Here is a 26,946-nt window from a genome sequence, read left to right as displayed (position 1 = left end):
CCCTGTTTTTATCTTTATTGATTTAAATCTGCAGTATATCTTTCATTCCTATTTCTATAACATACTTGGTGCCACTCTTATGCTTCAACTTGTGATTGGGAGTAAATGACTAGCATTGTTGCTGAAAAACAGCTTTAGAGGGGCCCTTTGTATCTTGGTAAAAATTAAATTTCTGGGCAGTTGCTACTATTTTCAGGGATAAAGGAGTTCAAATGGAGCATAAAAGGGAAATGAGGAGATTGAGCAGAAAGCAACAATAATGTCTAAAAATAATTTTGTTTAAATTTATAGTTTGTTGTTGGGCATGGTGACTTGGTGGCATTTTGTGCTAGCTTGCCTTATTGCTATAAAATTCACTTCAGAAACTAAGGATTTAACAAAAAATAAAATTTATTTTAATTAAATATTAAATCCTAAGCAAATTTTTTGGTTCCAATTTTGTGTATTCTAACCTGTATGTATTCGTTACTTTATGTGAATTGCATTATGTTCAGCATATAAAATGATGTGAATAATGCTTATATGATCTGTTGTTTCTAATCAAGTTACTTACCACTTATTGGCTGTAAGAAATTTCAAACCTGTGTAGTCAAATATGGAACCTTTTAAACTGACTAGTAATTATATAATTTCTCTTTTATAGGCCATGTAATGTTTGCAGAAATAAAAATGGAGAATGGAAAGTCAAAAGGCTGTGGAACAGTCAGATTTGACTCCCCAGAATCAGCTGAAAAAGCCTGCAGAATAATGAATGGCATAAAAATCAGTGGCAGAGAAATTGATGTTCGCTTGGATCGTAATGCATAATTTCAAACCACGGTTGGAACATTCTTACATCTGTTTTGCTGAATCTCCTAGTGAAAGTCATTTTTAAGTAATACTGTATGCTTAACAAAAGCTGTTAAAAATGAACTTTTAAAACTCCCACCAGCTTTTAACAGTATAGTGTTAAATATACTGTGATTTTTGTTAATCTCAAGTTTGGGTTTTAAAGACAGCAAGTCTGGTCATTCAGTTTAAATGAATGGTTATACTGTTTTTAACGAAATAAGCCATTTCCTTGTTATTTTCAGTACTACATAGTGGAATTTGTTGAAGTTTCTCCAGCTTTTATCAACTTATTGTAAGGTAAAACAGGTGGTTTTTTCAGAATTTCTATTTCATATATGTAATTGTCCTTGAAAAGAAAGGACTCAGATAAATTAGGATGTGATTTTGTTGATTTTAAATTTGCTTTTCTTTGGTGATAAGGAATTACTGTAAGTAAGTTTTAGAGTCTAAAAGTTCAGGATGTTTTTTATTTGGCTTAAATGAAATGGAGTTTTCCTTCTCTATCCCTCCCAGTCATTCATATTTTCCACATAACACAATTAATGTTAATCTCCACAGCCCCTTATTTTATTATTTCCAATAATTCCCAGTTCGTATAGAACTGATAATGTGGCAAGTCCCAAGTATAATAATAGGCAGACTACTCCCAACTTTCTGTCTAGTTTCCAGCCATTGAAGTGAACTGCCAAAAAAAGAAAAATAATTGAAATGTTCAGAGAGACGGTTGTGTAAGTTAGTCCTCTACTGTTCACTTCTACAGGAGCTGATGTATTTATAAATGCAGTCTTAATAAACCATGGAACACCTAGGCACAGCATATCACACACATTGGATCCCACGATGTTAGACATAGCCATATCGCCCTTGCCTGCAAAAAAGGAAAAAAAGCATATTGTTAAAATGTGCATACCAATGCTGTGTTTCATTAATGAGCTTCATCAAAAAAGCACTGGATACTTTTTTTGTTGGTTGGTTTTGGAAAATTGTTGTATTAGAGCATAAATCTTATTACTATTCGTATTTTTTACTTTTGGGAGGTTAGTATTTAAAGTATTAACATTTATTTATGTAATAATTATTTATTAAACCATTTTTCAGTAAGGTATGTAGATTACTTGTTGCTTTTCATTCTAATTTAACATGTTTAATTACAATTTAATGCACATTTCAGATGAATATTATTTGGTGAATTAGATTTAGTGAAATTTGCTATTAAATAGTAAATCATTCCTCTTGAGTTACTCATTTTTTTCCTTCAAAGTAAGTTACTGAGGAAATAAATATTTTTAAAGGTAACTTTGCTTAGTGAATTTCAGCCAGGCTTGAAGAATGGGCATTACAGCTTGAGGGACCTAATTCTTACCTTTTCTTGCAACCAGCACACTTGCAATTGTGTCTGGTATGCTTGTTCCTGCTGCTAATAAAGTAAGGCCCATTACTGTATCTGGAATTTCTAATGTTTCCCCTGTAATAAGCATAGATAAGTTACAAATCTTATATTCATGAACCATTCTTTGCAGATATTTCCTTCCCAAACAAAAAGAAAATAGGCACATTTACATTTTAGAACTAATATGTACTTACTTAGATTTTAGCTAGCAAAATATTTGAATAAGATTGGTAAATTGAATAACATGGGTAGGACAGATTTTTAATGACAGACATTTAATAGGCAAAATTCTGCCAAGGAGTAATTCCCCTACCTGGTATGCTTACAGAAGTTTTGAATGCACTGTTACATCAGCAAGGCTGTTGCTTAACATATGCTAATGAGATTGGCCATTTTCTCTTTCTTTTTAAAAGCATTTTCTTAAAGTGGTCAGTGTTAAGCAAATTATTTATAGCTATTTTTAAACTGTAAATGTGTTAACATGGTATCCTTTTTTAAAGTCCTCCTTCCATGATGTATGTTAATTTAGTGTTTTCTTTGGGAAAAGCACCATAAATCTGAGGAAAAGAAAATAGGTTCTTTTTGAGTCTTTCTAACATTATAGTCCCAGTTTATTAATGCTTCTGTTAAATTTGATGTCAGTTCAACATTTTTCAGAAATGTATTCATTCTAGGAAATAGAATCAGGGAAGTTTAATGAAAGTACATGTAACTGCTCTTTTAATGTAATTGAAAACTTGCTTTAGAATTCTTTCTTCCTTTCTTAAAATGTCAGTTAAAAAAACTCTAAGTAGCTTTTTATTGCATGTTTATATATTGATATTAGAATTGTAATTGGTTGTTAATTTTGGTTACTCATTGCCCAGATTTCATATGTACATAAATAACACTAATATATACCATCTTGGGGGCTGTTCTGTGATATATTACTTGATTTTACTCTTTTCCTGTTTTCCTAATGTCAAATATGTTATAGCTGAGAAAGTTTGGAGAGATTTACTATGCAAGCCAATTGGACTTTTTCATCTTCCTCATTAAAAAAAAAAAAAAAAAGATATTCTGCTTTTTGCTAGCATACTATCTTAAGTTACATATTAATTTGAGAAAAATTAGAGGTCAGCAACTTTTTTTGTATAGGGCCAGATGGTAATTATTTTAGGCTTTCCAGGCTATATGGTCTCTGTTGCAGTTATTCAGTTCTACTAATATAGTGTGAAAACATCCGTAAGATAATATGTAAATGAATGGGCCTGATTAGCAAAAACAGGAACCCCAGTGATTTGAGCACACAGGTGGTAGTTTGCTCACCTCTGATAGAAGTCCATTCAGGTTAACCTTTGGGGAGAAATTCCAGAATTTTTTGTTTTATGTTTATAGTCAGTTTTTCCTTCTGGACTAGGAGTTCTGGGGGACTAAAGCTGATTATGGCCAAGCTGTAACAGTTAAATCTTAATTATGAAAACCTAAAGTGAAACTTTGTTTTATATCCTTTTTATTCATTTCATAGTGTGTTTGTATTGCCATATTAAAAAGCAAAATAGTGGTAATCCAGTTAAGAAGTGAGCACACATCATTTTCCCAAAATACTGGCATTTTGCTATTTTTTATTATGAAATTGAATTCAATGTAAAGAGTATATTATGGACCCCATGCAATGTGATTTAATTATTAGCATAATAGAAAGACATACTGTGAATTTGATTTCATTTATAAGATAATCCCTTGACTTGTACGCCTGGGCTGTATAATTGTGAGAACATAGCTGATATGTAATACGCAACTCAAAACCTGAATGATTGGTGTATTAATTTTTTTTTTTTTTTTGTAAATAGCACCAGTCTTTATACTCCTTGCTGAAAAAGAAATTTGCTCCTTAGGTAGACTATCTTTAGTGAATATACTATATGGTTTGTTCTTATATGAAACTGATTATTTTCTTTTTAAATTGTGCTCTTGTACTTAAGATACATACCAGTTATTGTGACCATCCAAACCAGCATATATGTAAATGCAGATATCCATAATGCTGACATGAAAAATGTTATCATAAAATAATTTTTCCAAAACTTTCTTCTGCAATCTGGTGTGGTTAGAAAAAGTAATGTAATAATAGGAAGGGATAGTACCCAAAAAATTCTTTTTAAATCTGCTTCAGGCATGTTGAAAACACTTGGTGGATCTGTTGAGGAAAAGGAAACTATTTTGAGTTTTCTCAAATGGCCAATTAAGTTAGAAAAGTCCATTTAGAAAGCTATATTGAAATAAATTAGCTGTATCAGTTTTTAAGAGGCTATTTAAAACATTTGAAAACCTCATCACTGATACTGCTGGCAAAAAGAACCTATTGAGACTTTAGGGCAGAGAGTACAAAGTGTGATACTCAGCGTTTCTTGATTTGGGGCCTTAAATCCATCAAAATGTCTTGGGTCATTCGCTAAATATGTTCGAGGTAATGTTTATGAAGTTTTAGTTGGGCATCTCTTGATTTTCTACAATGTGGATGATCTTTAGTTAAATTTTTTTTGCTTACGGGATTAATCTGGTTTCTACCTTAGCTACACTGGTCGTCTCCACTTCCCAACGTTGATGGTGCTGCTAGTCTGCCCTGTATGTTAGATAATTCATATTTAGGGATTATAAAATAATTAGATTATAGTCTAATAAATTAGATTTTTATTTAGTTGAGTATACCATTCTAATTCTCATTGTAAGTAATTTTGGGGAGGCTTATTTCATTTTTTTTATTACTAAATTCAGAATTCACAATTCTTGGAAAGAACCTTAAAATAGAAGCTAGTGTAGACTATACAATGTAATTTATAAAACTTGAGTGTGTTCCTTTATTCAATTTGTTTCATGAAGTTAGTGAAAGACAATAATAGTGGATAAAAATGGGAATTCACTGTAAAATTGGTGTGCATTCACAAAATAATGTATCTATATATTTGATCAAATCACATTACAACTAATGCTAGTAAAATAACTCAAAAAATTTCCCAAGTCTCAGCCGAGGAGCCATTAAATAATACTAGATATAATTTTAGTGTAATAAATTTTGGACTGAGTCTTTGGAGTTTCTTGTTATAAAATTCAACTTAGAGATGTATACCCCGTGCATCTGAAAGACTAGAAACTATAATTTTTGTAAGAAGGAGAAAAGTCATGGTTTAATTTTTTGGGGTAGTAAATTAGAGTAAATTTCCTTCCTAATATACTAAATTTAGAATCTGTTTTATATAACTAATTTATAGAAATAACCCATAAATTTATATTTCTGGACATAGCTGAATTCGACTTTCTACTAAACAAATTTACCTAAATGTTTTGCTACTGCTTCCAATGACATGTTTAAAATTCATCTGTTTCCTTTTTTCATTTTCTCCACACCAGCTCTTTTTCCTAAGTTCCTAGTTTTTTGTAAGCGGTGTTCCCATTTTCTTAGTCATTTGTGATCAAAGCTTTAGAATTGTCTCTGCTCCTTTTTCTAGCCCCGTATAGTTCTTTAATTGCCTAGTCTTGGTGATGCTATGTCTGCATTCATTGTCTCACATCTGTTGTCTTTCATTCCCACTGCCTTCACCCTGTCTAGGCGTCTATTAAACACATCAGCTATTTTAGTAGCCTCTTGCAGAACTCCATGTCTGATATCTCATATTTCAATTCTAATAATTTCCCTGCTCACAAACCTGTAAGACTGTTACACAGTATTTAAGTCTCTTCTTATGCTATTCCTTTTCCCCCACCGAATTTTCCTCTGCTTCTTCACTGTGCACATTCTATGCTCAGTGATGCTAGTACTTAAACAGGACTTTTGCTCATCTTATTTGATTATCATTTACCTAGTAAAGACTTCAGTAGCTGTTACTTAGTGGTTATAAATCAGGTCATCAGTTAAAATCTCACCAATTCTACAAGGCTCACTTTAAATTCTCTCTTCTCTGAGAATCTTTCCTATCTAACCTTCATCATCAAAGTTTATATAATCTATCCTATTTAGGAAACACAGTTGTCTTTATTTATCTAAGTACTTAAACCTTTATATTTTAGCTTTTTTCCCCCCTACGGTAATAGAAGCTTCTTAAGGATATAGACGTCCTCTTCTTCATTATCTGTGAATCTCCACAATGTCTTTTACATAATAAGTATGTAGTACTTGCTGAATTGAAAAGAGATTAAGTTGCACTGGTGATAGACTTAATAATGGGCAGGAGATGATTATTACCTTCAGGACTTTGATTAAGACCATGTAAACTTATAGAAAGCTGAGAGTAGCCAGAATCTTCCTGAAATATTCCACTGTCAGTTCTGGATTGCCGACGGATGAATGGTTGACCCTCGTCTTCCCATTCTACCAGTGGCTGTTGTTCACTTCTCTCTTCCATAGCTTTGGCAAGACGGATACAGCAAGGACTGCATTTCTTTATAATATATTGGTTAATTTTAACGTCAAAACACAGCACCACAATATACAATCCGTATATCAAAAGTAGTAAAGTTCCTTCATACCTATAAATTAAAGAAATTTGTGTTTTTTTAATTAAAAATGAAAATTATTTGAGAGTTAATAGCTTTGGGGTAGTATCTGCTTAATTTTTTAATGCACCAATAGAAAAATTGAACATTTCTAGATATATTTTGGTTTCGTAGATATGTGTGGATTTGGTTGCAGCATTATTATAAATTTATTGATGAAAGGTCGACATTGTCCTTTCTGTATCTCAGAAAATCCAAGGATTGTAAACTCATTGTCTTCATTTATAGATTTTCTTCCAAAGGGTAGGCATAAAAAATGTTTTGAAAGTAATTGTAGATTTTCAAAATTAAAATGAAACTAATGGATAGTGATGGGCATTCTTCATCTCAGTTCATTGGCAGAATACATTCCCCAAAATACATAATAATTATAAGAGAATATAGCATCTGTTAGTTCATTTCAACTGTGTCTATTCAGATTTTCTGGTGTAGAAATTTTGTGTAAAATATGCAGAATATGTTAAGCTTTGGGGCTTTTCACGTTGCTATACAGATATTTTTTGATTTAATGAAACTGAATTCACAAGAATTGAAAATGTGATATTCCCCAAAATAAAATTATTCCTTAGGCACTGAGAACTATTTTCCTATACTCTGGTTTCCTATTTAAAGAACTGTGATTAGTTAATACCATCATATTTGAACCTTGCATTAACCTTTGATAGCTAGTGAATCTCTGCTACAGCTGAGAGCACAGAGTTCTTGATTTCCCTCTTGGAGGGATACTCTGAAAGTCATTGTCCTCTTATAGACAGCTTCTGTCTATTTGTATATTTGTAGCTAAATGTTACAGTAGGGCACAACCTGTGTGGCTGTGTGTTTTACATTTCTTTATCCCTTATGATTCCTAGCATAGTGATAAACACCTAATAGAGACCTGGTACATACTAGCTGAAATGTTATCTGTCCACTAAGTCATTCCATTTTTTCTTCACTTGGAGCAACAAAGCACAGGGAGATTACAAAGCAAACAGTTTTTAACATTCAAACCTAAACATTGTTGATTCTTAGGGGAAGAGAAGACTGTAGTTCCTCTTGCTAAATGAACATCAGAGAGAAAGTTGGAGGAATTTAAAGGGACTTTGTTTACTTCCTCCATTATCCTCTCTCCAGTCTTATGACCGTGACCACTTATAACTGAGGCAGGTGAACAATAACCCAACAGATGAAAAAGCCAACTGTTTTTAATGGATAACAAAAGTTGGGAGACTTTCTGGTCAGTCACTGGGGAGAAGGAAGGATGGTATTATCCAGATTAGTGAGACAAAAAAAAAAAAAAAAAAAGAGAGAGACTGACTTGATTAAAAATAAATTACAAAGAAGGGAAAAGAACCCAACCAGCAATTCTGATGAGGAACTTCAGCTCAGACCCACTGGAAAATAGTGCAGAACTGGCAGATAATTGAGAAGTGACTGAAATAACATTTCTGAAAAAAAAGTTGCTAAACCATCAGAACTTAATAAAATCGTATTGTGTTTTACATAGGACTAATAATTGTTTCAAGCTTACCAGTAAACTTGGTTATCAAATATTATGCCAAGAACTGCCGCTACACTAATCGCATATGCCGCACAGTCTCTGAATAGGGGCCAACAGGATAGCGTTGAAACCTGTAAAAGGATAGTTAATTTACTGTTTCCATTATACTGTAACTTCAAGTACATGCTTAGTGTAATACTAAAATTGTTTGTATATATATATATGTAGCTGAATGTTATCTTTTGCATATTGCTTAGACAAAAAGGAATTTTAAGGAAAATTGTTTCTAAACCTCTGATTTTCATAAAATTGAACAAGAGCTATTTGTGGGTTAACTTAAAATTGAATACATGTTGGTTTTCTACTTACTAATAAATTTGATTGAACACATTACTAGTGTCTTGTTTATTCTAGACTATAAACAGTTCTTATAATTTGTCAAGACAATAAATTTTATTGAATAAAAGTTTTCTTACCACGTTAGATAGCAAGCCGCATGCTGCACAGATGCCAAGGAGATTATAAATTGCAGATCCAAGAATGGTGCTAATGCCAACATCTCCCTTTGTGATAAATACACCTATGAGCAAGAGAGTGGGTCAGTTAGTGTTGACTTGAAATAGATAAAAAAAACCACATTGAGTTAGCAAAAAGAATACATATAAGGAACAATATTTACCTAGGAATGCAGTAACTAATTCAGGAGCTGAACTACCGGCTGCCATAAAAGTCGCACCGGCAACATCCTGAGATAGTCCAAGGGCTGAGGAGAAATGAAATTATGTTATGCCTGATAAAGTGACAAATGAGTGTTTATAACTAAAAACAATAGATGTTCAAGGCTATTAGCTTCACAGAAAATCACTAAATACTGACTTCAACTGGAAAAGTAAAACCTGTAGGTTAAGAAATGGAGGAATCTAGTGTCTTGTTTTCTTTATGACTTCATTACTTTAATGACTAGAAAGGGAGGTAAGGCCAGAAGAATGTTGAAACTATGCTGCAACTCCGTTCTGAGTGCCAAGATAAGGCATCTTTTGGGACCCAGAAGATTCCTTTCTAGCTGTAGGGCTTGTAGGTATGTAGCAACAGCATGACTTTAAAAACGACACTATCAACAATTCTCCAATAGGAGCTGAGAAAAATTGAGATAATTCCAGAGTCCTAATCTATTGGTAGTTTTTAAAATCTATAAATGAAACTGAATTGCATGTAATCACAAATTGGCAATTTTAACCTTGTCTAAATACAAATGAGAGGAAATTAACTAAAAACAAGATAAAATTGACTATTGTATAATTACAGTCTATTGATTTAAAACATGGAACCATTAAAACTGCTCTAGATTAGGAAATAGAAGAAAATACTACTACTCAAATAGTTCGTATCCCCCAGATTTCTAAGCATGCACGTCCATTATCCTCAGTCATCGATGGGATGAGTGTCTTAAACGTCTCCTACAATTACAGAGCTAAGGACCTACTATGGGAAGGAAAGACAGTCATGTTGAAACTACCTTGCTTTGGAAAGGCTGAGACAAAGTTGCATCAGAAATCCCCAACAAAGCTTTGCTGGTAGACTGAAAAATAGCATGTAGAAGTAGCACACTGGGTGTTATTTAACCTAGGTCACAAAGTTAGGACTAAAATTCAGGTTTCCAAGGATCTTCATAGCAATCCTTTGTTGATGTTTATTGTTTACTATACCTATTGATTCTTAGCACCTCAGTCTTCCCGGGACCCTCAAATTCTGGTGTGTTTGCTGTACTGTCACCTGCCATTATTTCCTTACTCTTGCCTCTGGGAACCATTAAATGTTTCTCACTCTGAGGTCCACCTAATGTTCTACTATGCTGGGACATGTGCCTTTGACTACTGATTTTTGGGGGGATGGGAGGGAGGCGTGGGGGTGGCAGATTGTATTTTAACAAAACGGCTGTAGTATCTCTGCCCATGTGGTTTTCCAGAATCTCCATTCCCTATCAAAAAAAAGGGAGGGGTGAAGTTTATGTCTCCTCGTGGACCTAGGTGAGCCTTTGGACTATTGTTTTGATGAAAACAGTATGGCAGAGCCATAATATTTGCAAGGCTAGGACATAAAAGGTGACAAAAATGTCTTCATATTCTCTCTCTAGGGACATTTGCCACCACATAAAAAGTCTGCCTACCTTGAAACTATCATACTGGAAAGACATGAAGAGCCTATATAGAAATAGAGATACCTGAGGAACCTCTGCTGTTTCATCCCCCAAATTTTGAATCTCCCCATCCCAGGCACCAGCCATGTGGGGGAATATATAATATATAATTATATAATTTTTATATAATTTATGTATGTGATGTGTATTACAGATAAACAGGTCCACGAAGTTAAGTAACTCAAAGTGACGTGATTATAAGGCTCTTAAATGTGAGGAGTTAGGACATAAACCTCAAGTATATTGGTTCTAAGTCCAGAGCTATTTCAATTTCACCATAGAAGGCCAATATAAGAGTGACACTTAGGCGGGCCAATTATAAAATGCTGGGTGATTGAGTTATTTTCTTCCCTGCCTTGTGGCACTGGCATATAACTGCCCTCATTTCATTCCTTGGAGAAAAATAATTACTGGGAGTCAGGAATACTTTAAAAGTTTTCCAGCTTATTCTAGAGAATATGTAAATTTAGTAATATTGTATATTATGAATTCTCAAATCAAAAGAAGGCTAGATAACATGTAGAGGAAATTTAAGACGAACAAAATGCTTTATATTGAAATAAATGTTCAAATTTGGTGTAACTGAAGTGAATGACCAATCTTCATTTAATGATAGCTGAAGAATGCTTCATTAGAGAAATTGATTCTGAAGCGTTGATCTATTGGGTTGTTTCAAGTTAGGAAAATAGGTGGCCCTTTTGAAAACTTTCACTATCAAAAGGCAGTAACAGTAAAGCTTTCTGCTATTCAAGGGGCTCTAATTGAGTTATGAAAGGAAAAAACCTGTGTCGATGGATGTGTAAAACTTCAAGGATATTTTAACAAGTTATATCTTAAGGTTCTAAGCATATTTTGTAAAATGGTTTATACCTCTGAACTTTAGAATAGATTGGTTTGTCTTCTCTGACCTTTGGGCAGCATTTCTCTCTGCCGTAGTTTATTATTAAAGATAAATTGTTCGGGTTTTTATCCCCCAGAGCTATTACTTTCTTTCCTCTTTATTACTCTAAAGGAATAATCACACTTCTTTCAGGATATAGTAGAAATGTTCAAGGTGAGTTTGCTTTGTAAGTTTAGATATCAATTACATTGTTTCTATAAAGTGCAACTTGATGAAAATGAACTGATTACTAAGCCTCATCAGATTTTTTCTTAAGTTCTAGGATGCCATGCTGGAAAATTTATAACAGTTTTTGAAAATCCACTTCTGGAAATGTAACATAGTAGGAAGAATTTTAAATTAAAATGAATACCTGGATTCTGGCCCTGCCAATACTTTAATGTGAGACTTTAGACAAGCCTTTCAGAAAAGGCATGTATTTTGCCACCTGTAAAATGGAGGGGTGGGCTACACAATTATCAATTTTACTCAAAATGTAGAGTATGAACTCTGTGCCTTAAGACTCTACCACTTGTCATGTTAAATAATTTCCTTTTATTATAATTTTCGAAAATCCTACATTATTGAAAATTTAGAAGATGGAGGGGAGAATAAAGGGAAAGAGTCACTTATACTCGTATTTTAACCACTGCTATCATTTTAATGTATTTCCAGTCCTTTTCACAATGAACATTTTAATAGAGTTACAATAGGCTATGTGTAATTTGATATCCTCGGGCACAATTTTATTCTTTTATTTTTTTTAAAGATTTTTATTAAAAATATAGCTAACATACAATATTATATTAGTTTCAGTACACTGTAGTTATTCAACATTTATATACCTAAGGAAGTGATCATAATAAGTCCAGCAACCATTTGACACTGTACCACATTATCACAATGCTATTGACTATATTCCCCATGCTGTACATTACATCCCCGTGACTTATTTGTTTTCTACCTGGAAATTTGGACCTCTTATTCCCCTTCACATTTACACCCTTTTTAAAAATCTTCAATTACAGTTGACATTCAATATTATTTTATATTAATTTTATGTGTATAGCACAGTGGGTAGACATTTATATAGTTTAAGAAATGATCCCCCTGACTAGTCCAGCACTCACCTGGCACTAAATATAATTATTTCCATATTATTTACTATATTCCCTATGCTTTGCTTTACAACCATGACTATTTTGTAACTATCCATTTGTATTTCTTATTCCCTTCACATTTTCCACACTGCCCCCAAACCCCTTTCATCTATCACCCTGATAAATATAGTACCAGTGTGACACCATACGGTTATTACAATATTATTGACTATATTCCTTATGCTGTACCCTACAACCCCATGACTATTGTGTAATAACAAATTTGTACTTTTTAATCCCTTCCCCTTTTGCACTCACCCCCAACCACCCTCCTATCAGACAACCATCAAAATGTTCTCTGTATCTATGAATTTGTTTCTGTTTTGTTTATTTTGTTGTTTAGATTTCACATAGAAGTGAAATCACATAGCATCTGTCTTTCTCTGTCTGACACTCCAATTAGCACAATGAACCGTCCAGGTTCATCAGTCCGCCACAGATGGCAAGAACCCATTTCCATCCATGGCCAAGCAACATTCCATTGTATGTATGTACCACCTCCTCTTCATCCATTCTTTCATCGGCAGACACCCAGGCTGTCTCCACATCTTGGCCATTGTAAATAATGCTGCAATGAACATATGGATGCACACGTCTCCTTGAAGTAGTATTTGGGTTTCTTCTGATAAATACCCAGAAGTGGGAGTACTGGGTCCTTCTTTGTCTTTTGTTTTCTTTGTCTTTTATTATAGCCTTCGTTTTAAAGTTTATTTTGTCTGGTATAAGTATGCAAGCCCAGCTTTTTTGTTTTTTCACTTCCATTTTCATAAAATACCTTTTCCATCCCTTTACTTTTTGTCTCTGTGTGTCTTTCAATCTGAAATGAGTCTCTTGTAGGCAGCATATGTAAGGGTTTTGTTTTCTTATCCATTCAGCCCTCCTATGTCTTTTGAGTGGAGCAGTTAATTCATTTACATTGAAAGTATAGCTATTGGCATTCATAATTTTAATTTTTTTTCCATCTTAAAGAAATCTCTCTAACATTCCTTGTAATACTGGTTTGGTGATAATGAGCTTCTTTAGCTTTTTCTTTCCTGGTAAGCTCTTTGTCTATCTTTTGATTCTAAATGATAACTTTGCTGGATGGAGTAATCTTGGTTGTAGGTCCTTGGCAGGAATATTTCCTGCCAATCCATTCTGGCCTGCAAAGTTTCTGTTAAGAAATCAGCTGACAATCTTATGGTAGCTCCCTTATAAGTTACTAAAGGACTTTCTTGCTGCTTTTAGGACTCTCTTTGTCTTTATAACCTTTGCCATTCTAATTATAATGTGTCTTGGTGTGGGCCTGTTTGGGTTCATCTTGTTTGGGACTCTCTGCACTTCCTGGACTTGTATGTCTATTTCCTTTGCCAGGCTAGGAAAGTTTTCAGTCATTATATCTTCATAAAGATGCAAAATCCCTTGCTTTCTCTCTTCTCTTTCTGGTACCCCATTATGCAAATGTTATGCTTGATGTTGTCCCCAGAGGTCTCTTACAAGACCCTCAATTTTTTTAATTCTTTTTTTTTTCTTTTTGCTGTTCCAATTGGGTGTTTTCTGCTACTTTGTCTTCCAAATCACTGATTCCATCCTCTGCTTCATCTAGTCTGCTGGTGATTCATTCTAGTGCATTCTTCATTTCAGTTATTGTATACTTCACTTCTAATTGGTTCTTTATAATGATTTCTATCTTTTTTTTTTTTAATGCTTGCTGTCTCTCTGGTGAAGTTCTCACTAAGTTCCTTGAGCATCCTTATAACCATTGTTTTGAATTCTGTCTGTGGTAGGTTGCTTGCCTTTATTTTGTTTGGTTCTTTTCTGGAATTTTCCCCTATTCTTTCATTTGGAACATATTTCTTTGTTGCCTCTCGGTGTTTGTTTCTAAGTATTAGATCTCCTATATCTCCCATTCTTGGCCAGGTGGCCTTATGTAGTAGGAACCCTGTGGGGCCCAATGGCACAGTCTCCATGGTCACCTGCACCGGATGTTTCAGGAGTGTCCCTTGTGTGCCCTGCTGTTATAGTTGAGCCTTGATTGCTATTGTCAGTAGGTGTGATTGACCCTCAGGCTGATAGGCTCAGTCTGTTGTGCGGGGACTTTGTCTCACTGAGTGGGATTCGCCCCAGTGGGCTCTGGTGCCTGTTGCAACTGCCCTTTGGGTGTGCTGCTCGTGGGGCTAATTGGGCAGTACTCTGTTGTGGTCTAAAGATAACTCCAAGTTAGCTTGTTGGTTTTGGGACCTCTTGGGAGGGGCTCCAATGCAGGCCCAGGTCACCCACTGCCTGTGACCAGCCAGGGAATACCTTGTAAGAGCTACAAAGCAATCCACGGTTGTTTGCTGCCTGTGCTAACCCTGGAGGTGCGTGGGAGAGGCCATGTTGCAAACCGAGGACATCTGCCACCAATACCGGGCCTGGGGTAGCTCTGCAGAAAACCAGGACACCCTGAGGCCTGCTGCCACCTTCCAGTTACCTCAAGGTTCAGCCACTGATAATGCCTCATGTGATATGAAAGTTGAGTGAGGCAGGAGCTCAGGAAGTCAGTAGAGTGGGAAGAGTGTGGTTACCAGGTTAATATGAATTCTGGTGTGTTTCCAGTGCTGAGCCGGAAGCTATTCAGCAAAAGTCTCCGAGCACACCAAGGCCAGTTTCTGCCCGTGTGGCACCTGTCAGACTCTTATAGTTTTCCAAGAAAGAGTGCAATATGGTAGAGCTGGCTGTTTTTGGAGAAAGTGCCTCCGGCATTGGGGAAGTCGGGTAGGGCTGGGTCTAAATGAGTCAGCAGAACGGAGCAGCAGAGCTCACCAGACCAATCAGATTCAGATTTGGCCCTGTGGAGGCGGGCTCAATACATTAAAGATGGTGCTTGTCTGCCGGCTGCTTGGAGGACCCCACACAGGGAAAATGGCGACTGTTCTCCAGTTCTTATCTGCCACACAACTCAGTCTTCCCTCCATATGTCCCCGACACCCTTCGAGTCACAGCCCCTCCGTTGGAGACCAAGGTGAGTGCCTTAAGCGAGTGAGTCTGTGTGTAGGCCATATAAAAGGACGTCTGGGTTTCCCACAGCCTTCCCTCGCACTTGGATGGTTGGAATCCCCACTGTGTTTCACAGCCAGGTTTGTGGGGCCTCCTCTTCCCGGCACCAGTACTTTGCGCTGGGCAGGCCAGTGTGGGGTTGGGGAACCTCCGTGGCCAATATTCTTCCAGGTTCTCCACCGCCACACAGAGGTTTGAGGTTAGCCAGTTTGACACCTCTGCCCCTCCTACGCATCTCAATGTGGCTTCTTATTTATATCCTTACTTACAAAACTTCTGTTCAGCCAGACTTCAGATGGTTCTCCAGGTTGATTGTTCTATAATTTATTTGTAATTTTAATTTGTTCATGGAAGGAAGCAGGCACATTATTTATCTACTCTGCCATCTTGGATCTCTGGCACAATTTAAAAAAGTCCTCGGTAACAAATTTTCATATTTTGTGAATGGATTTGACTTTTGGAAGCAATCAAAAATCATTCAGACCCAACTCTAGTGACTAGAGTGTGTGGTCATGGTGAGTAATTTTATTTAAGGTCCAAAATGAATTGTGACAGCAAACTAAAGTTTTTTGATTTGCAAAACTCATTCTGACATTAATTTCAAATATATTTCTAGAAATATTTTGAGCAAAGTTAGTGTCGTTGGAATAAATGCCTGCCTCTTGGTGTACAACTGCATATATATGCTCTGTGAGGTTTTTAACAATAAATAAAAATATTTTGAGTACTTTATAGTTATCACCTCATATTTTGTCTAAGCTATAATGGAATAAATCCTGAAACCCTGTATAATGCTTTCACATGCCTGATGGTTCCACTGAAAAAGAAGGACTCTCCCAATCCCCTAACAGCTATAATTTTACGATGAATTTCCACCTGCCTTAAGCCTAGCATATAAAGCATGTACAAGACATTTTATCTCCAAACCTCACAATTACCTGAGTTTGGACTCCATAATTTGCCCAAGGTCACATAGGTAGTAATTGTAGAAATGGAATGGGCACCTGGATCTTTTTGACTTCAAAAAGCTGCTCTTTCAGTTATCCATGTAGGTACAGTGAAGAGATTAATTATTACTGTTATTATTATTATTATTATTGCCTATTTTTGCAACACCATCTTGGTAATATCCAGATGACTTGATACTTATTTAGATCCATACACCTGGGATAGATTTAGACTCAATCCCAGGGGACTACAATTTAGATCAGAGAGAAAAGGAAAACAAAGATGCTTTTAAGAGGAGGATAAGTGCCTGTGTGGCAGGGAAGAAGCACTATTCTTAGGTTCTTTGTTCTTTGGAAAGGCTTTGCCTCTGTAAATTTCATGAGGATTAAGAATCAAACAGTCCCTGCAACTGTAGGCTGTCCAAATGCCATACTCACAGAATTATTCAACCCCCTTTCAATTTTATCAGTTTAGAACCAAATCTACCTAGAATTAAAATTTACATTTCTTTCTTATTGTCTATTTCTGAAACATAAAGTAGAGCATGGGCAAATATTAGTTCAAAGCAGAGTGAATAAAAATAATTTTTAAATAAAAAAGTATTTTCTTTATGTTTCTCCATACCTTATTAATTATTCTCCGTGAAGACGTGTTATACCTCAAAAGATCAGCATGGGAAGGATTAGAACTTCTCACTGAATAGTATATTAGTGTAACATTTAAAAAGAAAAGTTTCATAGCTAGCTTGTTGTGGACTTTGGGCTATATAAAGTGATCAGTCTTAAGGGGTTCTCAGTTTTGTGTGTACATAGCTTGGAAAAAGGTAAAAAAAAGCTGCTCAGAACTGTGGTCAAATAACTAGGAGATGCCCATTACATACCAAAAGAATATGTAAACGGGATTTGTTTTGGCTTTATACTGAACTTTTGTGTTTCTAAAAATGAACTGAGATAATAGTCCTATTTAGACTATAAGTTAATATGATTTATACTGTATCTTTAATTTATATAATATTAATTTATATTTAAATTAAATATACTTTAAAGATGCCACTTTTTAAACAATAGAAGATTGCTAAAGATGGAATAAAAAGGTGTGGGTTTTAATATAAAATAAATGTAAGGAATTCTAAACAGAATATACCAGAAATATTTAAGGTATTATTTAAAGTTGCTACATGGATTAAATAACAGAATGAGTTTCATAAGCTTACTTCCTACCTTGTGAAGTAGTACTTGCTTTTACTTGCTGTAAACTTGGTTTTCAAGCTCTGGCAGATGTGCTCTAGATTTGGTGTGTGCCCCCAAACCTATTTATATTTACTGTGACCTTTTTCACTTTCATCTTTCCTGAATAAAGCATTCTAATCTTTATAGTCTGTTCTGATGTAATAATGAACCTTTAGTGAATGTTTCCTGTGTGCTAGGTCCTTGTGTAAGCAGTTGTATTTCCTCATGTACATGGCACACAGCTCTGTGAGCTGAGAGCTCTAGTTCCTCTTGCTGCACAGCTGAGATAGCTCTTGCAGAGACATTCAGCACTTTGCCCAAAGTCACATCTAGTTAATGGTGAAGTCAGGATCTGAACTTGTGTCAGGCTCCAGGGTGGACACTTTCAACCATCTCCTTATAATATATGGCACTATAGCCTACAATGGCATTCTCCTCCTCCAGCACCTCCAAGGATGCTTGGCATTGTCATAGACCATTCAGCAAGCATGTCATAGAGATGTCTACCAAAGTGGAAAAAGCCCCAAGCAAATGATACCAGATATGAGTACAAGGTAATGTGACTAACTTCACAAGCTAAGCATGAGAATTTTAGACCAAGTTTCTTAAGTCAGGCTTACATGAATGACCAGAGACCACAGAGACCGTTTCTTCCTGGTTTTCATTTGGATTGCTCCCCTGCCCAAACTTCACACAGACAAAATCACTCAGAGTATCCACTCAAGGACAGGTCTAGAGTAGCACAACTGGTGGGAATGAGGGAATTCTCCACAGGTTGTTCTTTTCCTTACCCTGTTTCTCTAGCTCCCTTAGCTCTAACTTGTCTCAGATAATATTCTCCCTCTGATGACATCTTTTAACCCCTTCCCCTGAATCCCCAACCTGTTTCCCACATGGAAACCAGGTCTTATCTCCAAAAGTAAAATGCCCTGGGCAGCTAGAGTATGATTTTTTATTCCCTCTATAATATGTATTCATTTCACTTTAGCCCTCTGTGTTCGAAGAAACATCATTAGCCTCTGTCCCTATAGAACCTAAATGGATAAAAAAAGATTAGAGGAAGCGGGTATAGCAACAGCATTTTCTCATATTGATTCTACACAGTTAAGATGACAGCACAATGTCTCAGGTTGTCTAATAGGGGGATGTGCTTGCTTTTTCCACTGTCAGGGGTCGGGGGAGGAGAGGTTGTGTGACTTATGATCCTAAGTAGAACAAGAAGGGAAAGATCCTTGCTGGAAGCCTCAGCTGTGGCAGCTCTAGGGGAAATTGCCAGACCCACAAAACGTACATATAGCTATAGACTGAGGAAGAGCACACACTTGCCTGAGCTGGGGTCCAGCCAGGGTGTCAGCAAGAGGCTCTGCCCTCCACCTCCTCCATCGCCTGCACAGACATTCTAGTTCTGAGCCTCTTCCAGTTTTCACCTTGCTGAAGACCCTTCTGCTGACCCAACAAACCACTGCTGGTAATTTGAGGAGGTGGTGATGGGGCTGGGGTGGGCCAGGAGCCTGCCATTTCTCCACCATATTCTAGGTTGGGATTCAGAACATGTACCCCCAGAAAGTCATTGCATCATACTTGATTTGCTTCCGCAATGCTATGCTATGATCCCATGTACATCTTCGACAAAATGTATAGACCTCAGAGTTGAATAATTATGCATAAATATTTATAACATTAGTTTACTACCCTCAATAGGTTGCCAAAAGTCTAAACTGGTGTTTTGAAGTAGATTCTTTTTATTTTGTAGCATACTTTCTCCATAGTTACAACGGGTTTTTGGTTTCTTTTTGTTTGTTTGTTTTTTTGATCAAAATTTTCAGTGCCTTTGGGAAGAAAACATCTTTTAAGATTGTTCAAATAGGACAGTATTTCTGAAACAACCATATTACAACATCAAATCTCAAACAAGGATGTTCAAAATTATATGGTATAGAAATTGAGAACATGCTTGGGTTTTGGCATTAGAGAGACTAGGGCTATCCCACGTACTGACTGTGTAGTCTTGAGAAATTACATAGCCTCTCAGCCTTAGTTTTTCTCATCAGTAAAACCAATCTAATAGTCCCTACTTTGTAGGTTTTTTGTGAAGACTGAATGAAACCATATATATTTAATTTAGAACCATGTTCAGTCTTCTATAATTGTTTTATGATAACTAACAAATAAGCAATAACATTCCAATGCATTGTGCAATGCTTCTGTAAGCTGTTTTGAGGATAATATTTATCAGGTGACAAAATGGGTGGAACTATTGTAACTCCATGACCATCAAAGAACTATGGAGAAATGTAAAGCATTTGCAGACTTTTCTGTGGATGTAAATAAATTCCAGGGAGATTGTTTTTTATTGCTGATGTCCTAATTTGGTTGAGAACATGTTAGACCTTGAAAAGAGAAATGACAGAGTTAATTTATAGGCATTTAAAAATGAATTGAGCTATCACTATTTCTATCTCATTTTGTTGCCAGTATTGTCAATACTGAAGACCAGAGTTAATTATTAGCAGCTGAAGAAGAATTGGCAATGATATGGCATCCATCAGTCACACATCCATCATAGCTACTGCATTCTATTTCAGAGCAAAGAGCAATGCACTTGAGAAATGCATGTTGTTGATGTTTCAAAGTAATTAATTCCACAAGTGGCATGGTGGGAGTGATTATTATAGATATCCTATGAAGTCACTTAATGAAGATTCTTTTGAAGTAGTAGCAATCTAAACTTCAATGTAGTAGCTTCTTTCTGTAAGGCTAGAAAAGTTATTTATTTACAACTCCCAAGATAATTTTTTATAAGCAAAATTCTTGATGGATTTATTCTTTCAGTCAAGTGAAATTCACTTCACTGAATTTCAGTCAAATTCACATTTGGAAATGTGAAAGCAAAAATTTTTAAAGTGATTGTTTTTTCCAGAAAGACAAAGATTCTAGGTGGGATATAGCACCTTGAATTTTAAATTTTTTAGCTTTATGCAATTAACTTGAGCTATTTAATTTTTCTAATTAAAAGTATAGTACTGCCACAAGGATGAACAAAAAGATTACTACAACAGAGTTGAGAGTATAGAAAGATATACATATATATGTGTTTTCATATCAAAGATATACATATATATGTTATACATGTATATATCAGTTTTCATATACTGTATTCATATATCTATACCTATATATATATACACATATACATATGTGAATACATATATATATATGAATACAGTATATGAAAATTGATCAACTTTCAGAAAAAAAATAGCATTCTATAGCAAAACAAATTCTTAGGGAAAGAAACAAATGTAAAAAAAGCACTATAAATAAAAGAAAATATGACAATTATTCTGACTTAGGGATAAAAAAAATCTGAGTATAGAACCAAAAGGAGAATCATAAAACTATCTATAAATCTACTGAAAATGTGTAAATTTTAATGTAATAAATGCACAAAATACAAAAGCAAATGACAAACCATGAAAAAGCATATGATATAAAAGTTATATTAGAAATAGAATTAATATCCTTATCTTTAAAAAAAATCTTAGCAATCAATAACAAAAACACAAATATTCCCCTTATTAAAATCTGGACAATAAAACACAAAAGCAAAACCACAAATTTCAATAACATATAAAATGTTCAACCTCACAAATTAGATAAATGCAAGTTTTATAGAATTAAGTTCCATTTTAAAGCAATTAAAGACATTTGAAATATTGTTATCCATGGTTTTCTGGCATGAAAGCTACCACACATTCTGGAGGTTTAAGCTAGCACACCCTTTGTGAAATGCTTTTGGCAATGTATAAGATGAAGCTTAAAATATGCACAGCTCTGCATATTTATTAGGAAATGATCAGAGAAGTTTGCAAAGATTTTATACAAGTAGTAGCATAACATTCAGAACAGAAAATTTAAAAACAAATCCTAATGAGATTAGTATTTTAAAAACTATAAATTTCTACTCTGTGCCTAACCTGTATAAAAAAACAGTTTTAGGAGCTAAAATCATTTATACAATCACAACCTATCATGCTACATCTAAAAATCATGTTTTTGAAGAGTACTTAACAGTATGGGAAAATGTGCACAATAAAATATTATATGATAAAAAAGAAAAGACATCAAGCTATATCTATAGCAAGATCCAAAAGACTGAAAGGAAATACATTAAATAATAGCTATGGGGTTCTCTGGGTGATGGAAATGTAGGTGATTTTGACTGTTTTCTTGTATTTTTCTTGTATTTCATCAATTGAAGTAAAAATACTACGTTAATTTAATCTCTATTAAAGAATATCAATGTGAAACATAATGTCAATGTAAAAATGTATATATTTACATCTACTTAAGTTAAATCATAATTATAATGAACTTATGCTGGCCTCTTCTATAAGTTTTTTCATTAAACAAATATATCTGTGTGCCACCACTATTGTTGGGTTTTGTTTTAGGTCCTAAGGATACTGTGAACGAGAGAGGAAAAACCTGATTTGCATTTCAGCGGGCCTGGCGATAGGGCTATGGGAAAAGGAGAGTTTATGTTCCGTGCTCTTTCCCTCTGTGAAGAAATGCTAGCTGTGTGTGTGTGTGTGTGTGTGTGTGTGTGTGTGTGTGTGTGTGTGTGGCAGGTGGGGTGGGGGAATGCTGTTTCTGTGCAGCAGATAACCTAACCCTTAACTTTGACCTTCTCTGAAGTGAGAATGCTCAAATAATTTAGCTAACTAAGTAACAGACAGACAAAGACTGGAAATGCTGGCATTTTTGCTTATATGGAATAAAACATCACTTATATCCTGATTTTAGGGACCCGGGCTCCAGTGAAAGGTCTATGCTCAGAATTCTGTACAACGTCCATGACTGAAGGGTTAGAACTAATGGGCTTGCACTGGTAGATCTTATTTTCAGACACCAGTAACTGAGCTTAATTTCTAACAGCCGAATTCTGCAACCAATTGAAATGGACAGAATTTCAGAGAGAGCTATTTCAAAGACAGACATATAGGTGAGAGGCACAACAATTCTGGAAGGTTGCAGGGGAGATTTCCAGCCACTTACATTCACTGATGATTTCCAAGGAGGGTAGGAAGTACTCGTCACAGACAATAGACACGGCCATGAACATGTAAAGGATAATTAGGAAGTAGATTACGATGCCTCCATCTGCGCGCTCCTGTTTTGTGAAAAACCCTTCAGGAAACTCCGATGATGGAGAAATAACACACTGGGTGCTATTTCCTGGTAAGGAAAAGGAGGTGCATGTTTGAAGGATGTTGGAGTCACAATTCCAAGCCCACAAAGAGAAATTGCTTAAGAAAACTTAAGTGTGGGATTTCTGGGTGGAATTTTAAGAACCCTGGTGAAAATGCATAAAGCACTTTTAAATAGTTGTAGATACTATATATATATATATATATATATATATATATATAGATATATATATAGATATATATATATCTATATATATATATATATATATATATAGTCTTTGGGACCAAAAAGAGGTGTTTTAATGAAATAAGCTGATGATAGTGGACGAATTCAAAAGAGGAAATCATGAAATCATTCTTCCTCGTCTGCTTCGTTTCTAAAGGAATACTGAACCTCTCTTCCCCTTCAAGCAGAAACTATATCTCTGATTATAAAGATTTCTAATATCTGTCGATTTTATTTTCCCATTTCAGAGCCTAAGTTGTCCACAGCCTGAAAAGAATCACCCACTGTTGGTAGAGAGAATTTCTAGGGTGAAAGAAAATTTTCTTCACGATGTAGTCTCCAACAATAAAAACTGGAGGCCCTCATGCTTCATGATGTCTGTGAATTATTTTGAAACTATCTTTGAGAACTTATTTGAGGGATTAAAAGTGTTTCGCATCCTTCCAAATGCTAAAAATCAGAGCAAATACAGCAGGAAGCATAAGCAACAGTGAGTCAAGTGAAAATTTCTCTCTCTGTCCCTTCACCCATATGTGGCAGTAGCAGCAGGGGGAGCTGCCCCCAGTGTCCACCTACCTGTGGCCCTTGGGAGAAGCTGGGGCAGGGAGGCAGCTGGGGGAGGCAGGGGTGCAGTAGCCCAGAGGATGCCGAGAAGCAGGGCCCTTCTCGCCCACCGTGGGCCCCCTTTTGGCTGCATTTCTGCTTCACGCTTACTGCGGCATACAGCTTCTGGAAGGGAGGAAATGAGGATTAAGCCGGATCATGTGAGGAGTCTCCTTCCTGTCCAATGGCTTGCCCAGGGCATATTTCAGCAGGGCCTGAGCAGGAGGGAGGGCGCTTGGAGCCAGTCAGCTCCTCTCATCAGGAGTCCCAGGCCCCAGGGAGGCTGGAGGAGGTGGGGAGGAGAGCAGGCAAACCTTGTCTGCAGCTGCTCCCTGGCCCACAGTCCCTGAGGGTAGATCCAGGAGGCCTCAATATTTGGAGTAGTTTTAATTCTCGTCTTCATGCTGGCTCTGCTTTTGTCCTTCTCTGGATTTGTAAGACATTCTCTAGATTTGTCGCTCTAGAGCTGAGTTTAGCAACTGCTTACACCTTTCTCTCTCCAGCTTTTGCTTCTAGAAATTGTTGGGAGCTGGTGTGGGTAGATTTTGGCTTGCTCGGCACTCTTTTAAGTTTCTGTTTTGGCTTTTCATCTTCATCTGCAATTGGGGCTAGAGGCAAACAGGTCACTTAGGAGGCTACTGCAATAATCTAGTGGAGGAATGATGGTGGCTTGAACCAAAGAGTGGCAATGGGGATGGGGAGGAATCGACAGCTTGAAGAACTATTAAGGAGAAGGGGTGGATGGTCTTTGATCATTGATTAGCTGTGCCCTCTGCCAGAGGTTGTAATCTAAAATGCAAATCTGACAAGGCAGAGAGTGTTTAAATATAGACCACTATCTTCCCTGCCCTAGCGTTTACTGGGCTTGCCAGGATGTTAAGAAGTTGTGGCACTATTACAACATGTGGCTAATACCGCAGGGTCTGGAGCCATACCACGTGGTTTGAGTCCTAGCATTGCTATATTTATTAGATATGTGATCTTGGGCAAGTTATTTAACTTCAATGTTCCTCAGTTCCACTATCTATACAATGGGAATGTTATAATACCACCTCTATCCGGGTTGTGAGGATTATATAAATGAATGCATGTAATCTGCTTAGAACAGCCTCTGCCACATGGTCAATGTTTTCTCTCTATCATTGATCTGTACCATCATCATCATCATCACCATCGTCACTATTAGTAGTACTCTTGATTGAGATAGAACTTTCTGGCCTTAAAGGAATTCTGTAGTTTGGCAACTCTCATGGTTCCTTTGCTTTAAAGAAAAAGCATAGACTTGCTAAGTTTAAGATTTAAAAACTGGGTTTTTGTGGAAAAGAGTAAGTTGCTTCTGGATGTTTGCAGCCGTGGGTTGGTAAAAATTCTCCAACACACTTTAGTTTTGCTGGGAACTGGTATGTGTTATAAACCTCTCTGAAACTGTCATTTTGAGGAACTGGCTCTCCTGATATGTGGTGTAGCTGTGAGGCTGGGACGGTGAGTCACCTAAGTGTAGTGCAGTCACACAGCAGCTTCTCAGCGAGCAGAGTCCCAGCTGCCGACACCTGTAGGAGCATGCGCGCTGAACCACTGACCATGGCCATTGACTTGTGTGCTGAGTGGAAGTGTTTCATGAGCCTTTCTTCTCCAAAATGCAATGGTTCAATGAATTAATAAATCTAAACATTATAAGCAAAGCCAAAAACATAAAAACTCAAATCCACAATGAATACTTTCAATGCATGATGTTAATCCAGGAAACAGAGCAAGTATCTGAAGCTATAAGCCAATTACAATGGGACAGGGTGTCTTGCACATAGTAGGTCCATAATAAATATTTGTTGATTAATTATATTGTAATGATTCTTGGAAACATATTCTGAGAACAAACACATATTTGCTCTGAGCAAACTATATTGTAAAATATGGATTTACCAAGAAAAGAGAATTTAGGAGGCTAATTCGATTTGCTTTGTATGTTTATTCTTCATTTTGTAGACGGATCTTAAAAAGTGTTTTATTGTAAAATAAGACAAATATGAAGAAAGCCACATACAATAAAGGTATAGTTTATAGTAATATTATATTTTTATTATTGTTATTTTATTTTTATGAGATGGACCCCTTTGTAAACACCGCAGGTCAAGAAATAGAACTTTGTCAGCCACCCTAGAAATTCATTCATGTAACTCAACCTCAAACTCCTCCTTTTTTCTAAAAGTAACCATGCTCCTGATTTGTAATCAGTTTCATGTGCGTGTATTTTTTAAAGGTTTTTATTAAAATATAGGTAACATACAATATTATATTAGTTTCAGGGGTACACCATAGTTATTTAACATTTACATACCTAAAGAAGTGGTCACCATCGTAAGTCCAGCAACCAGCTGACACCGTACCACACTATCACAGTATTAGTGTCTATATTCCCTATACTGTACATTATATCAGGTGTACAGCATAGTGATTAGAAATTTAAATAATTTAAGAAATGATCCCCCTGAGTAGTCTAGTACCACCTGACACTACACAGAGTTGTTACCATATTATTGACTGTATTCCGTGTTTTACTTTACATCCCATTGATTATTTTGTAACTTTCAATTTGCATTTCTTAATCCCTTCGCCCTTTTCACCCTGACCCCAACCCCCTCCCATCTATCACCCTGATAAATCTAGTGTCCATCTGACACCATACATAGTTATTATAATATTATTGGCTATATTCTTTATGCTATACCCTTTTAGTCATCCCCATGACTGCTGTGTAACACCCAATTTGTACTTCTTTTTTCTTTTTTAAAAAGATTTTATTGGGAAAGGGGAACAGGATTTTATTGGGGAACAGTGTGTATTTTCAGGATTTTTTTTTTGTTTGTTTTCCAAGTCAAGTTGTTGTCCTTTCAGTCTTAGTTGTGGAGGGCGCAGCTCAGCTCCAGGTCCAGTTGCCGTTGCTAGTTGCAGGGGGCACAGCCCACCATCCCTTGTGGGAGTCAAACCAGCAACCTTATGGTTGAGAGGACACGCTCCAACCAACTGAGCCATCTGGGAGCTCAGCGACAGCTCAGCTCAAGGTGCCGTGTTCAATCTTAGTTGCAGGGGGCGATGCCTACCATCCCTTGTGGGACTCGAGGAATTGAACTGACAACCTTGTAGTTGTCAATGTGGGAATCGAACCGGCAGCCTTCGGAGTTAAGAGCATGGAGCTCTAACCGCCTGAGCACCGGGCCGGCCCCCAATTTGTACTTCTTAATCC

General features: G+C 36.1%; 2 protein-coding genes across 3 annotated transcripts in view; one reads left to right on the top strand and one right to left on the bottom strand.

Annotated features, from left to right (window-relative positions):
• MYEF2 (myelin expression factor 2) overlaps positions 1–8,627 on the top strand; it is a 38,296-nt gene extending 29,669 nt beyond the window's left edge. For both annotated transcript variants that reach the window (XM_019730698.3, XM_019730699.3), the window contains one exon: positions 644–8,627. In XM_019730698.3, the coding sequence (XP_019586257.1) occupies positions 644–807 (164 nt within the window). In that variant the 3' untranslated portion in view covers positions 808–8,627. The remainder of the gene's footprint in view (positions 1–643) is intronic.
• SLC24A5 (solute carrier family 24 member 5) lies at positions 1,269–23,847 on the bottom strand. Its single transcript, XM_019730700.3, has 9 exons — positions 23,679–23,847; positions 22,725–22,904; positions 8,914–8,997; positions 8,711–8,814; positions 8,265–8,365; positions 6,444–6,727; positions 4,194–4,400; positions 2,195–2,296; positions 1,269–1,699 (listed from the first exon to the last, which is right to left on the bottom strand). The coding sequence occupies exons 1-9, from the start codon at positions 23,797–23,799 to the stop codon at positions 1,377–1,379; spliced, it is 1,506 nt and encodes a 501-aa protein (XP_019586259.2). The 5' UTR covers positions 23,800–23,847; the 3' UTR covers positions 1,269–1,376.
• Between the last annotated feature and the right edge of the window lie 3,099 nt (positions 23,848–26,946).

This window comes from Rhinolophus sinicus, chromosome 3, assembly GCF_057876585.1.
Source record: "Rhinolophus sinicus isolate RSI-liver-muscle chromosome 3, RSI-T2T, whole genome shotgun sequence".
NCBI classification, from domain to species: Eukaryota; Metazoa; Chordata; class Mammalia; order Chiroptera; family Rhinolophidae; genus Rhinolophus; species Rhinolophus sinicus.
Note: the sequence above shows the minus strand (reverse complement) of the source record. Positions and strands in the feature narration are given on the sequence as shown.